Source organism: Panthera pardus, unplaced genomic scaffold, assembly GCF_024362965.1.
Source record: "Panthera pardus isolate Hobbes unplaced genomic scaffold, ASM2436296v1 HiC_scaffold_13, whole genome shotgun sequence".
NCBI lineage: Eukaryota > Metazoa > Chordata > Mammalia > Carnivora > Felidae > Panthera > Panthera pardus.
This window is the reverse complement of record NW_026526688.1, coordinates 59,129,391-59,144,197: the sequence shown is the minus strand read 5'-3', so window position 1 is coordinate 59,144,197 and position 14,807 is coordinate 59,129,391. Positions and strand designations below refer to the sequence as shown.

Below are 14,807 nucleotides of genomic sequence, written 5' to 3'. Positions count from 1 at the left end.
CCCCAGCACCTAAACCAGGGCTCAACACACAGCAGCTCAATGAAAATAAATGCAGGCACATTCTAATGGAAATACAAATGTAAAAGTTTTAAACTATGGTTATTATGTACAGACTTTATTTACCTTCAGAGAAATGGACAATTATATTTTTCATTTTTAAGATTATCATTTATTCTTTTTAAAGTTACTTGTGTAATAGCTTCATACACTTATGTTATGATTTCATCAAATTGTTCTCCATAAATATAAGATATGAAGAGAAGACGACACTATTTTTCAGAAACCAAAGAGTGAGGGATAAATAGGAATGTAAAATTAAGGCAAGAGAATAACTATTCAAGATTTAACACAATTGTCTACCCCAGATTCCAATTTTCTCAAAGAAAATCTGTTTATTTCTAGTCTATACCTTAAGTGCTTCAACTTTTTTACGCCTCACGTCAGCCTCCTCACTTCCTTCTTGTCCTTCAGAACAATCAGCTTCTTTCTACAAAGCAAGTAGATAAGCAAACCACTTAGGACAGAGCCTCGAATTGAGGGCAGAGCTCAGAAGATAATATGAACAGACTAACACCTAAAAATATAAAATGGTAAATTGTTCAACACTATTAATTTTCTCTCACAGCTGCAAGTGAACTCTCTACAACTATCAACTCTTATGAACAATGAATGGGGAAAAAAAGACAAAAATAGAATGATATAAAATGTCCATGGGTACTACCTATGTTTTCCTCTCAGAATTCCTCTGGAACAAATGGTCTTATCGATTGTAAATCCAACATATAAAATTTATTTTTTCTCTATGTATAGTTTTCTGATCTTTGACTTTCACTCTCTTCATCAGACTTTGTGTTAGTGTCATAGCATTTTTAATCTTCCTCTATTATAATGTCATTCAATTACTTTTTTTTTCCATTCAATTACTTTTTAAAAAGTTATTTTTCAACCTGCCTTTTCACCACGAAGTTTGGCTCTAATCTGCTGGCGCTCATTGAAATTCTGCAGTCTTATTTGTCTCAATCTTGCCAGATAAACCTACAAGGAGAGAAAAAGAACACACAATATTTTAATTAAAAAAAAAAAACATTTTTATTGCTAAAAATTTTTTTTGTAATTTAAAGAAAAGTGTTAATCTGAATACAAGAAATAAAAGTTTTGAAATCTGGTTAATGGAAATGTAATATTAGCTTTCAAGTGTTTAATTTAGATCAACTTATTTCTGAAAAGAAATACATTATAAATTCTTAATTTTATCAAAAGAAAAGAAATTGAACTCAATACTGAATATCAGTTATGGGACAAAATTATGACACAGCAGGTCAGTCAAATTATATTAACAGGTCCCTCTAGACCTACAAAATCCTTAAATAATTGTTAAGAATTTAAACCATGCAAGAAAGGAAGGCAATAAACTCAAAAATGGCTATGTGACGGAGGTAGCGAACATGCGGGAAGCATACCTCTTCCTCTTTGTTTCTTGGCTTCCCTCCTCTTGAAGAGCTGGACCTGCCTCCATACATAGCTGCCAGGTTTTGCAGGATTCCCTGTTCATCATTTAATGTACTAAGTTTAAAGAATGACTAAGGCTACATCAGCATCTTACCTAGGAATATCCAGGTGCCACTTTATTTCTTTTGGCAAATACTGATCATTTCTAGCTGATAAACTTAGATAAACCCTGGCATTTTCCTCTATCGATTTAACCAATACATTCAGTGAGAACATTGAAGGAATCAATTAAACCCCAAACATAATTATTCAAAACAGAGATCAGGTATGTTTTTATTAGCCATTTAAGTGATCAGGTTTTTAAAGCTACTTTGGAGGTTAGCTAAACCCCAAATCAAAGTTTTGTTCTGTAAAAGTCCAATCATTTCTACAAATTTGTTTACATACTAAATATATAGTATTTACATAATATTAAATATTTGAACTCAAACTCTATACTCAGGAATGTCCTATTACTATACTGCAAATGATTATACTCAATCACAAACTGACATCATTTTTAAACATAGTTTATCATAAACATGGAATTATGTTCTTATCAGAAATTATTAGTATCCTTTAAAAAAGTATCAGATTGCCAAACTATCCATGTTCTCTTCCTTCAGCACACAACCACGCTATAAGATTTTTCCTTAAAAAAAAATCCTCAGTGTCTCACTTCCCTATCTAATGTCTTTTTATCAGCTTGCTGAAAGCATACTTTCTACATACATGACCATTCATGACTTCTATTTTCCTGCTTCCTACTTACTTTTTTTTTTTCCTATTTACTTTTTAACACACTACAATCTGGTTTCCAATCCCACCATGACTCTGAAAATTTTCTAGGGTTATCACTGACTTCCTAGTTAACATTGCAAATGGACTCTTTTGAGCAAATCTTGCAATTAACATTTCCACTGGAAATTAGTTTGAATCCACAGAAGTATTTTTTGTCTCATAAAAACATATATGTTCGCTGTAGAAAACTTATAAAATATAAATCACAGTTCTACCATCTGAAACACCTAAAGTCTGTTATTCCCTTCCAAATTTCTGTGCATATGTACAAATACTTAAGCATCTTATCTTTATAACACTTGAATCTTACTATAGTTTTTCTGATTTTACCTTAATATTAATTAGCATATTAATTTTAATATTCTGAGTCTCTCTTCATGTTCAATATCCTTAAAAACATTATTAACTGACTATATGATATTCATAATACACCACCAAATAGTGTTCTCTAAATAACACTTTAAAAAAAAAATCTCTCTTCTCTTTCATATTTATATTAGCACTCTCTCTTGGGTTCTTCCAATCAATCTTCACTATTTTTCACAGGCTTTTCTTTTCCTTGGCTCATCACTAATGTCAATATTTTGTCAAGACGCATTCTCTGGTCTTCTTTTCTACTCATTCCCAGGCTGTAACATATGTTGCCAATTCCCGAATCTAAATCAACGTCGTCGCAGCCCTCTTCTCTTGAACTACTTGAACTGACGTCTGGACAACTCCACCCTTTATGTAGCAAAGCTACTTCAAACAATTTACAAACCTGACCTCATCATTCTTTTTACTATATGATCTTATTCCCATTTCAGTTACTGATCACAGTCAACCACCCAAGTCAGTGAGATGGGAGTTATCATTACTTCTTTCTCTTCTCTGCCAAATACAAATGACTCTCAAATTACCAATCTACCTCCTCCTAATTCTCTAATTATCCCCTTAGTTTCTGCCTTAGCTCATGCTCTTTTCTCTTGACTCCTGGATTTCCAAGACGTTTCTAATTTATCATTATGCCTCTTAATCTATTCTATACCCCAGTCTACTCGCTACACTGCAGAGTAACCTTTTTAACAGTCTCTTTCACATCAAAGCCCACCTAAATCTTTCAATTATTCCCATTATCTTCATAATATAATCCACATTCTGTTCTGATGCATAACAGATAAGGCTGTTTGTGACCTAACCATATCTATTCTCATCTCTGCCATGACCTAATCATAAAGCCTACATTCTAGCCACGACAACTATTTGTGGTTTGCAGACTATGCCATGATTTCACTCATCTTCTGAAAATGGCTAACTCTACTCCTCTTCCGAAATGCAAATCAAATATCTCACCCATGGAAAGCCTTGCTCATACCTCTTCCAGTCAGTTAAGTGTGACGTGCCATGCCATTTTTATATATATCTTCTGCAGCAGTACTCATCAGTGTGTTATAATACAATATAATGGAGGATAGGCAGTCTCAATATAATGGTGGACAGGCAGTATACTCTGATGGTTAAGAATATGGACTATGGTAGACTCCAAATTCTGTCAGTTCACACATTTGTCAATGTCACCTACCATCGCTGACCTTCACCAAAATTACTTGCTGTAAGTTCGGACATAATAATACTGCCGACTCTGTGCATGTACTAGAACAAAAAGTATTATTATATGAATGTGCTCTTTCTCCTCTTCCAGTCTGACAAAAGACTACTGCCCCTCTTCAAAGCAATCTTGGCATTAGCTTATCAGATACTTGAGCTTTTGAGATAGAAGTAAGAGACTAGGAAGGTGAAAGAAAACAAGAAATAGGCAGGGCTGGGCAAATATGTGAAGTGAACTCTGAAAAGATGAATGAAATATCTACAGAGTTACAGGAGAGTGGGTGGAGAACTGAGTACTGCTATAGACTCTTATCTTCCTTTCATGGTATTTAAGAACTTTAAGTAAAAAAACCTGAGTTACTTTGAAGCAATTTTTTTTAACATTTTACTTTGAAATATTATAGATTCACAGAAAGGTAAAATATACAGGGAGCTTTCATGGACCCTTCATCCAGCCTCTCCCAATTTTATCATCTTGATAAGGACAGTACACTATCAAAGCCAGGAAATCGATTTCAGTAGTTATACATGCATAATTGTGTATCTGTGTCAATGTAATTTTATTATACATATAGATTTATGTAATCATCACCATAATCAAGATACTCAATTGTACCATTACTTTAACACTTCACAGACACATTCACTATTCCCATACCTAACACCCATTAACTAATACAAACAAAATTTACATATTAGAATCATACAGTACATATCTGTTTGAGATTCACTGTTTATAACAGTATTATTTTCTTGCAGTCCATTCAAGGTATTGGATGCATAAATCAATAGTTTGTTACATTTTACTGCTAAGTAGAATTCGATAGTATGAATATACCATAATTTGTTCATTCATTCACCCACTGAAGGACATTTGGGTAGTTTCAAGTTTTGGACTATTAGGAGTTAAAGTTGCTGAGAACATTCATGTACAAGTTTCTGAGTGAAAATATGTTCTTTTCTCTGAGACATACATGCAAGAATAGAATTACTTGTTCTTGGTATGGTAAATCCATTTTTAGTTTTAAAGGGCACTACCAAGCTATTTTGCAGAGTGGCTTTAAGTTCTTACTAGGAATGATTGATCCAGTTTCTCCACATCATCACTGGCACTTGGTTTTGACCACTTTTTAAAAAAAATATTTATTTATATTTGAGAGAGAAGGGGTGAGAGAGAGATAGTGCAGGAGCAAGGGAAGGGAGAAGGAGAGAGACACTGAGACAGAATCTGAAGCAGGCTTCAGGCTCTGAGCTGTCAGTACAGAGCCTGACGTGGGGCTCAAACTTACGAGCCATGAGATCATGCCCAGAGATGAAGTCAGATGCTCAACTGACTGAGCCACCCAGGCGCCCCTGGTTTTTATCACCTTTTAATTTTAGTCATTCTGATAGGTGGGTAGTGATACATTAATGTGGTTTTAATTTGCATTTCTCACATAGCTAATGATGATGAACTGTCTTTCAACAGTTTATATGCTATCTGTATACTCTCTTCAACCAAATCTTTGGCTACTCTTTTGCAGGTTTTCTAATTGGATGCTCTATGTTTTTAATGTTGAGTTTTGGGATTCTTCATGTGTTCTAGATACAAGTCCTTTGTTGAATATGGGGTTTACACATATTTCCTCCCAATCTGTAATTTGTATTTTCTTCCTCTCAACAAGGTCTTTTGCAGAACCAAAGTTTTTAATTCTGATGAAGTCCAGTTTATCAAGTTTTCTTTTTATGGACTGTGCTTTTGATGCCAAGTCTAAGAATTCTTTGTCTAGTCTGAGGTCTGAAATTTTCTCCTTCTTCTAAAAGCTTTATAATTGTATGTTTTCCCTCAGAGTGCACGATCTCTTTTAATAAGAGGTGAGGTTTAGGTCAAGGTTCATTTTTTGCCTAGGGGTGGAAGTCCAATTTCTCCAGCACTAATACTAAAAAGGCAAACCCTCCTCCATGAATTGCTTTTGCTTCATTTTCAAGAATCAGTTGGGCATATTTGTATGGGTCTATTAGGGTGTTCTCCACACCGTTCCATGAATCTACCTATGTGTCTATCCCTCCACTAGTACTATACTGTTTTGATCCCCATAGTTAAGCCTTTTTAAAAAAAATTTTTTTTTTAATGTTTGTTTATTTTTGAGAGAGCGAGAGACAGAGAGAGAGAGCAAGCATAAGCATAAGCATGAGCAGGGGAGGAGTACAGAGAGGGAGACACAGAATCTGAAGCGGGCTCCAGGCTCCAAGCTGTCAGCACAAATCCTGTGCAGGGCTCCAACTCACAAACAGTGAGATCATGACCTAAGCCGAAGCCCAATGCTTAACTGACTGCGCCACCCAGGCGCCCCAGTAAGCCTTTTTTTTTTAAGGTTATTATTTTTTTTTTTTGAGAGACAGCACACGTATGAGCAGGGGAGGGGCAGAGAGAGAGAATCCACACCGGCAGTATGGAGTCCAAAGCGGGGGGCTCAAACTCACAAACCTCTAGATCATGACATAAGCTGAAATCAAGAGCCGCTGCTCAACCAACTGAGCCAGCCAGGAGCCCCTGTAAGTAAGCCTTAATAAATGGAAGAGTATTTCTTCCCACTTAATTCTTCTCAAAACTGTTTTGGCTATTTTGGGGTGCCTGACTGCTTCATTGGGAAGAGCATGTGACTCCTGATCTCAGGGTCATAAGTTCAAGCACCATGTTGGGTGTAGAAATCACTTAGATAAAACAAACAAAAAACTATTTTGGCTGTTTTAAAATCCTTTTCTTTCCATATACATTTTATTTTTTTAATTTTTTTATTAAAACAATTTAATGTTTATTTATTTTTGAAGGAGAGAGATGTAGAGTGTGAGTGGGTGAGGGGCAGAAGAGAGGGAGACACAGAATCTGAAGCAGGCTCCAGGTTCTTAGCTGTCAGCACAGAGGCTGAGGCGGGGCTAAACTCACGAGCTGGGAGATCAGGACCTGAGCCAAAATCAGATGCCTAACTGACTGAGCCACCCAAATGCCCCTTTCCATACACATTTTAAAACAAGTCTGTCTACATCTATAAAAAAAAAAATATTCCTGAGATTTTACTAGTAATTGCACTAAACATAGATCAATTTAGAACAACTTGCCATTTTTATTACATTGAGTCTTCCGATTCATGAACATGGTATGATTCTCCAAGTATTTAGGTCTTCTTTAATTTCAACAACATTTTGTCATTTTAAACACATAAATTAGCCTGCATATTTTATTAATTTTTTTCATTTTTATGGAGCAATTGTAAATGGTATTATATTTTTTTGTATTGGTTTCTACTTTTTCACTGTCAATTTATAGAAATTCAGGGGCACCTCAGTGGCTCAGTTGGTTAAGCATCCAATTCTTGATCTGACTCTTGATCTTGGCTCAGGTCATGATCTCACAGTTCAAGCCCCATGTTCGGCTCTACACTGATGGCACAGAGACTGCTTGGGATTCTCTCTCCCTGTCTCTTCCCCTCCCCTGCTTGTGATCTGTCTCTCTCTCTTTCTCTCTCTCTCTCAAAATAAATAAACTTTAAAAAACTTCAGTTGAGGGGCACCTGGGTGGCTCAGTTTCAGTTTCTGTTTCAGTTCAGGTCATGGTCTCACAGTTTGTGGGATCGAGCCCTGCATTGGGCTCCATGCTGATAGTACAGAGCTTGTTTAGGATTCTCTCTCCCTCTCTCTGCTCCTCCCCTGCTCTCTTTCAATAAATAAACGTTAGAAAAAATTCAGTTGATTTTTATGTATTGAATCTTGTATCCTGTTAACTATAATGAACTCATTTTTTTTAGTTTGAGGAGAGTTTTTGTAGAGTCCTTGGGATTTTCTAAGCAAATTAATCATGTCAACTGGAAATAGCAATCATTTTACTCCTTCCTTCTTTTCAAATCTATATACCTTTTCTTTTTCTTGCCTTACTGCAGTAACTGGAACATCCCGTACTATGTTGATTAGACTGGTGAGAGCAAACATTCTTCCCTTTTTTCCAACTGTAGAGGGAGAGCATTTAGTCTTCTATCCCATATGAAGTTAGATGTAGACTTTTTGGAGCTGAGGATGTTCCCCTCTATTTCTAGTATACTGATATTTCTTATTGTGCATGTTGAACTTAGTCAAAAGACTTTCTGCATCAATTGATATGATTATATTATTTTTCTTCTTTAACCTATTGATATGGTAGATCACACTCATTTTCTAATACTGAAACAAGACTAAATTCCATTTGGTCATGGTTGGGTTAGATTTCCTAAAATTTTGTTTTCCATCTAGGTTCATGAGATACATTAGTCTGTACTTTTCTTCTTTTGTGCTTTTCTAGCTTGACTATCAAGGTAATACAGGCCTCAAAATGAGTTGGGAAATATTCCTTCTGTTACTAATTCCTGCAAGAGATTGTATCATTGTATCAAACTGATGTTAATTCTTTGAATGTCTGGTAAAATTCTCCAGTGAAACAATCCAGGCCTAGAGATTTCTTTTTTTGACAGCTTTTAAATCACAAATTCCATTTTTAAAAGTTGTTGAATTTATGAGTGTTAAGTTGCTTATTATCTTTCTACTCACTATAAGATCTGTAGTGATATCCCTTGTTTCATTCCTGACACTCGTGATTTGTTATTCTTTTTATTCTTGTCAATCTAGAGATTATCAATTTCATTCATTATTTTCTAAGAACCAGCTTTTCACTTCATTAACTTTCTCAACAGTTTTCCCTTTTTCAATTTCATTGATTTCTGCTTTAATGATTTCCCTCATTCTGTTTGCTTTGGGTCTATTTTGCTCTTCTTCTTTTTCTTTTTCTTTTTTTTTGTTTTAGGATTGAGATAGGAACTTAGAGTGCTGATTTGAGACCTTTTTCTTTTCCAATTTATAAGCATCTAGTACTATAAATTTCCTTTATAGGAATAAATACAAATATATGTGCTTTAGTTGCATCTCACAAATGTTAATATGTTGTATGTCTATTTTCATTCAGTTCTATAATTTTTTTTAAGTTTATTTATTTATTTTGAGAAACAGAGGGAGAATCTGAGCAAGCATGAGTACAGAAGGGCAGAGAAGAAGGGGAGAGAGGATCCCAAGCAGGCTCAGCAACGTGGGGCTCAAACTCACAAAACCGTGAGACTGTGACTTGAGGCAAAATCAAGTCAGACACTTAACCAACTAAACCTCTCAGGTGCCCCTGGTTCTATGTATTTTTAAGTTTTCTTTTATATTTCCTATTTGATACCATATTAGTTAGAAGTGTTTTAATTTTCAATTGTTTGTAGATTTTCTTGTATCTTTCTATTATAGATTTCTAGTTTCATTCCATGATGTTCAAAAATTATACTCTGTAATTCCGAGTCTTCTGAATATAAGGTTTGTTTTATGATCTAGCATATAGTCTTTCTTGGTGAATGTATTATTGCATGTTAACTCATTTCCACTTGAAAAAAAAAGTGTATTGTGCTATTGTTGGGTAGAATGCTCTGTAAGTGTAAATTAGAACTTGTTAGCTTGTGATGGTGTTTAGCTATTCTGTATCATTGCTAATTTCTGTCTAGCAGTTCTATCAATCACTGAGAATGGGGTGCTAAAGTCCCTAACTATACTTGTGAATTTATCCTTTTAGCTGTTAGTTTCTGCTTTATATATTTTGAAACTCCACTGTTTGTTGTACAGCCATTTACAACTGCAATAGTATTTTTTAAATATATATATTTTTCTTAATTTTGAGAGAGAGTGCACTCATATGTATGAGCAAGGTAAGGGCAGAAAGAGAGGGGGAGAGAGAAAATCCCAAGCAGGCTCCATGCTGTCAGTATGGAGCTCAACGAGGAGCTCAAACTCACAACTGTGAGATCATGACCTGAGCCAAAATCAAGAGTTGGCCACTTAACTGACTGAGCCACCCAGGTGTTCCTGAAATGACTTATTGAACTGATCTTATTATATAATGTCTCTCTTTATCTCTCTCTTTGTCCTAAGCAATCTTATTTGCTCTGTTAACAGATTCTTTTAGCTTACTTTAAGAATATTTTTATTTCCCCTTCATTCCTGAAGGACAGTTTCATCAGATAAAGGATTCCGCATCGAGAGTTCTTTTCCTTTAGCACTTGAAAAATGTTATGTCGTTTCCTCCTATACTCCACAGTTTCAGATGAAAGATCTGATGTCATTCAATTTGGTGCTGCTTTATAGGTAATATAATATGTCATCTCTTTGTGTATATTTAAAGATTTGTTTCATCTTTTAATTCCAGAAATTTAATAATACTGCTTGATGAAGATTTGTTTATCCTAGCTGGGGATTTGCTCAGCTTCTTACATCTGTAGGTTATGTCCTTTGCCAAATGTAGAAAGTTTTCAAATACTTTTTTCAATCTCACATTCTTTCTCTTGTCCTTTGGGCTCCAATGATAAAAATGTTAAATCTTTTCTTATTGTTCCACAGATACTTAAGACTGAAATACTTTTTTCAGTCTTTTCTCTCTCTGTTGTACAAACTGAGTAAATTAAGTTGATCTTCAAGTTTAGTAATTCTATCTTCCGTCATTTCCACCCTATCACTGGATCTATCCAGTGAATTTTCAACTTTGGTTATTATATTTTCCAATTATATAATTTCTATTTGCTTATTTTTTATAACTTCTCTTTCTTCACTGAGATTTTCCTTTTTTATTCACTCAAGAGAGTTTTATCTCATTGAAGCATTTGTTTGAAGCAGCTTTAAAATCTTTGTCTGAGAATTCCAGTATGTAATTCATCTTGATATGAGTGGCACCTCAGTGGCCTTACTCATTCAGGTTGTGGTTTTCCTGGTTCTTGGTATGACAAGTGATTTTTTTATTATGTTCTGAATATTTTAGTTATTATATTAGAAGACTCTTAATGTCTTCAATTTTAGCAGGCAGTAGGCCCATTTAGGATTAGCATTTAGGTTCTGGCCTACTTTCGTGGGCTTTAGTACTGATAACAGTTTGCCTCTCTGAATCCTTGTAATATTATTCTAACCAGCTTCATTGTTCTGGTGCTGATGGCTCTCCTGCTCAATCCCTCCGGGTGCTATCTTGTGATGATGAAAGTTGTCTCCCTGATCCATGTGCTGTTACTGGAAGATCTCCTGAGGGTGGGAGGCAGGTGACACTGGGTCTGGGTCTTCTTACATCACTAGACAGAGGGTATGGAGACACAGGTCTTCACGGCTACTACTGCTGTGGTCAGATAAAATCACCTGCTAGTGCCCTAGATGTTGAGTAGAACCGGGAAGGTGCAAGGCTTTGCTGCCAATGTGGGTCAAAATGCTCTCCAAGTTACCTGCCCATGCTCTAGTGGTGGAATGAGGTTGGGGCAGCCTGAAACTTCATTGCTGCCCACAGCTTACAACAGGATCCTGCTGATATTCCTCTTTTCCATTAATTTGGCAAGTGAGATCAGGCTTTTGGTTTTTGTTTTTGCTTTTTTTCATCTACAGTGGATCTGGGATGCAGGCCCAGCCCACAAAAATGGGAAATAAAAAGAAACACCAGGGAGGATTGCCTGGGTGGCTCAGTTGGTTACATGTCCGACTCTTGATTTTGGCTCAAGTCATGATCTCATGGCTCTTAGGATTCTCTCTCTCCCTCTCTGTCCCTTGCCTGCTTGTGTGTGCATGTGTACGCTCTCTGTCTCTCTCTCTCTCAAATAAACTTAAAAAAAAAAAAAAAGACAACAAAAAACGAAACAGGGAACCACATACCACACTGTTATTCCTAAGTCCTGAAGTCCCTAGTTAGCTCATCTTCTTCCTTCCACCATATAGAATTCTACCATAATTGTATGTTAACTAGTTTCCAGAGTATTTAACTATATTTAGAGGGGAGGAGCCAGGAAAAGTGGGTTTATGCCATCTTGTTCTGGAACTGTGTTTTAAGTTACTTTTTAGTATCTAGGGTTTTTATAATGCAATATACTTTGTGATGGGACTACTATCATTAAGGTTCTAAAGAGTTACCTGGGACTGTTGTAAAGTTTAAAAGAGACTGTTATGGGCTGAACTTTGATCTTCCAAAATCTGTATGCTGAAGTACCAATGCCTACTACCCTACTATTTGGAAATAGCATCTTCATCAAGTTAAAATGAGATTGTTAGAGTAGGCCCTAATCCAATATGACTGATGACCTTATAAAAAGGGAATTTGGAGCAGATGCACATACAGGGAGAAAACTATATGAAGTGAAGGCAGAGATTAGGGTGAGGATTCTAATTTCAAGGAAGGCTAAAGACTGCAGCCAACCAGCACAAGATAGGGAAGAGGCATGGGTGATTCTTCCTCACAGTCCTCAGAAGGAACCTACCCTGTAGACGTGTGGGTCCTGGACTTTTACCCTCCAGGACTGTGAGATAATAAATTCCTGTTGGTAAGCCACTTATTTTGTGACATTCTGTTACAGCAGCCCTAGTGGCCTAACACAGAGGTGGTGCATATAAAAGATCTAACATAAGGCCTGAAAGTAAGCTTTCGATAAACACCCACTGTTATTATTAAACTGCTGGTTTAACTATTTATCTACTCTATTGCTTATCTTACATTCTCTTGCTGGCACAAAACCTAACATACTATAGTCAATAAATGTTTATGTAATACTAAATAAATGAATGAAAGAATAAATGAAATGTTTAACACTTAACTGAACATTTTCAAGGCAGTTTTCCATTAGTATAAATAAATACAGAATTATTTAAGATCAGTTAATAAGAAAGTAACATTTCTCAAGGGAAATAATTCAGAAGTTTTTCTAAGTAATTCAACAGAAGAAAATTGATAACCAAGAAAAATTTTGCACATGTCTACCAGGAAACATGTTCAAGAATGTTCAAAGCAGAAATCAAACCAAACTAAATAAATACTGACTGTCAGGAGAATAATTGTGCTATATACACACTACTATCCAGTTATACTCAACTACTGAATGAATTTTAAAAAATAATGTTGAATGAAAAAAACAAGTCCTAGTCTATATATAATTTTCATAATGCTCAAAAACAAAAAAGAATAATATATTGTGTAATACACATACATAAGTGGAAAAAATTATTTTAAAACAACCACAGTAATGATAAATCCACAATTCAGGATAATGGCAACCTCTAGGAGAAGGCAGAAAAAAAAAGGTTAGGACAGAGGATGACAAACAACGGCTCACAGGCTAAATCCAACCTACTACCTATTTCTGTATGGTCCATAACCTAAGAATGGTTTTTCATATTATTAAATGGTGGAAAAAAATGAAAAGAAGAATATTTCATGACCACACATAAATTACAAGAAATTCAAATTTCACTGTTCATAAATAAAGTTTTACTGGAGTTCAGCCACACTCATTCATTTACACAATGTTGACGGTTACTTTTGTGCTACAATGAAGAGTTTGTAGTTATGACAGAGACCTTATGGCTAATAAAGCCTGAAATATTTATTATCTGGCCCTTTATAGAAAAACATTTGCCAATACCTAGATTAGAAAGCAGCATACGGACTGAAATTAGTGGTGCTGTACCTCCTAAGCATAGTATTTTGCTTCATAATTTACACACCTATTCTTTCCTATGTACCAAACATTATATTTTAGAAGGATAAAAAGAGAATAATTTTTAAAGAACTGAAAAAAATATTTTAAAATCAACAACTTAGTACTGAAGAACTAACCTGCTATTAGGATAGTGTTTAACAAGAATCAGCAAACTCTAATACCCAGGTTACATCTAAGTTGCTGCCTGATTTTGTAAATATAGTTTTACTGAAACAGCACCACACTCGTTTGTTTTGTAGGACACCATATGCACTGCAAAGCCCGAAGTATCTACTACCTGCCCTTTTACAGAAAACGTTTGCCTACCCTTGCTCTACAAAATTACCATGTCTAAAAGTTTACCTAAATTAAAGCAAATATTAATATGAGATTTTAAAAAGGAGCAAAAAGCATAGTAAAAGAGCTGAAAGCACAATCTCCAAAGTCACAAGCACTGGGCTTATATCCTGCCTCTGAACATACTACATGATGTTAGGCAGAGTACTAAGGACTGTGAGCTGGTTTCAAAACCTGTAACTTGGTAGTGATAATTCCTACTCCAAAGAATTATTGTTCAGAATTAGATTCTCAGTTACTTTACTTTTTATTCATACTGTTTACATACAAGAAAACAAACCATTTGGCTGAAAGTCTTCCTTGTTAGTTTCCCTAACCTTTGAAAATTTCAGTTTTTGAAAATTTCAGTGACCTAAACAGGGAAAACTTTGAATACATACACAAGCATATAAAATTATTTTTAAATCCAGTTTCTTTAAATTTCAATTCAACCTAAAACTAATTTGTGTTCCAAAGGTTTATTCATAAGTCAGGAGACTTTAATTTCATTTTGCCATAGAAACAATGTTATAATTCATTATGATTTCCCAAAGCACTTAATGAAATATACTCAGCAAATAATTTACAGTTTCCCAATTACAAAAGATTAATTTTTAAGACTCAGAACTTAATCCTGTTTAGATTTGTCTATTTATAATGTGATTTGTAAATGTATTACCTAATACATATCAGGTCTGAGACCTAAATCTGTTACAACCTCTTTAAAATTGCTTCTCTTCATCAGCAAAATGGAGACTTTTATGAGTGATTTTAAGGATAAACCACAATGTAAATGTATATACATTTTCAAACTATACAAATAATGAGCATTAATACTCATTAATAAATAATACTGCCTTAAATCACTGGTTAATTTTTTCTCCTGAAGAGTCAGTGATTATAAATATTCATTTTTGTACTATGTTCTAGGTATAGTTATATAAAGATCTCAGCAGTTACAATGTTGAATTGAGAAACAAAATGTTTCACCGTCCCCAAATATGCATTAATGACCACTATAAAGTTAGTCCCCACGTATTATTCCATCCTCACTTAACACCAGTTTCT

The 14,807-nt window shown here is 34.9% G+C and overlaps 1 protein-coding gene across 8 annotated transcripts in view; it reads right to left on the bottom strand.

The window, feature by feature from the left end:
• NEK1 (NIMA related kinase 1) overlaps positions 1-14,807 on the bottom strand; it is a 214,403-nt gene that overhangs the window by 90,374 nt on the left and 109,222 nt on the right. For 6 of the 8 annotated variants that reach the window (XM_053901128.1, XM_053901131.1, XM_053901130.1 and 3 more), the window contains 3 exons: positions 1,461-1,544; positions 948-1,035; positions 410-483 (listed from right to left, as the gene is read on the bottom strand). In XM_053901128.1, the coding sequence (XP_053757103.1) occupies positions 410-483; positions 948-1,035; positions 1,461-1,544 (246 nt within the window). The remainder of the gene's footprint in view (positions 1-409; positions 484-947; positions 1,036-1,460; positions 1,545-14,807) is intronic. The other 2 variants (XM_053901133.1, XM_053901136.1) reach the window with 1 other exon arrangement.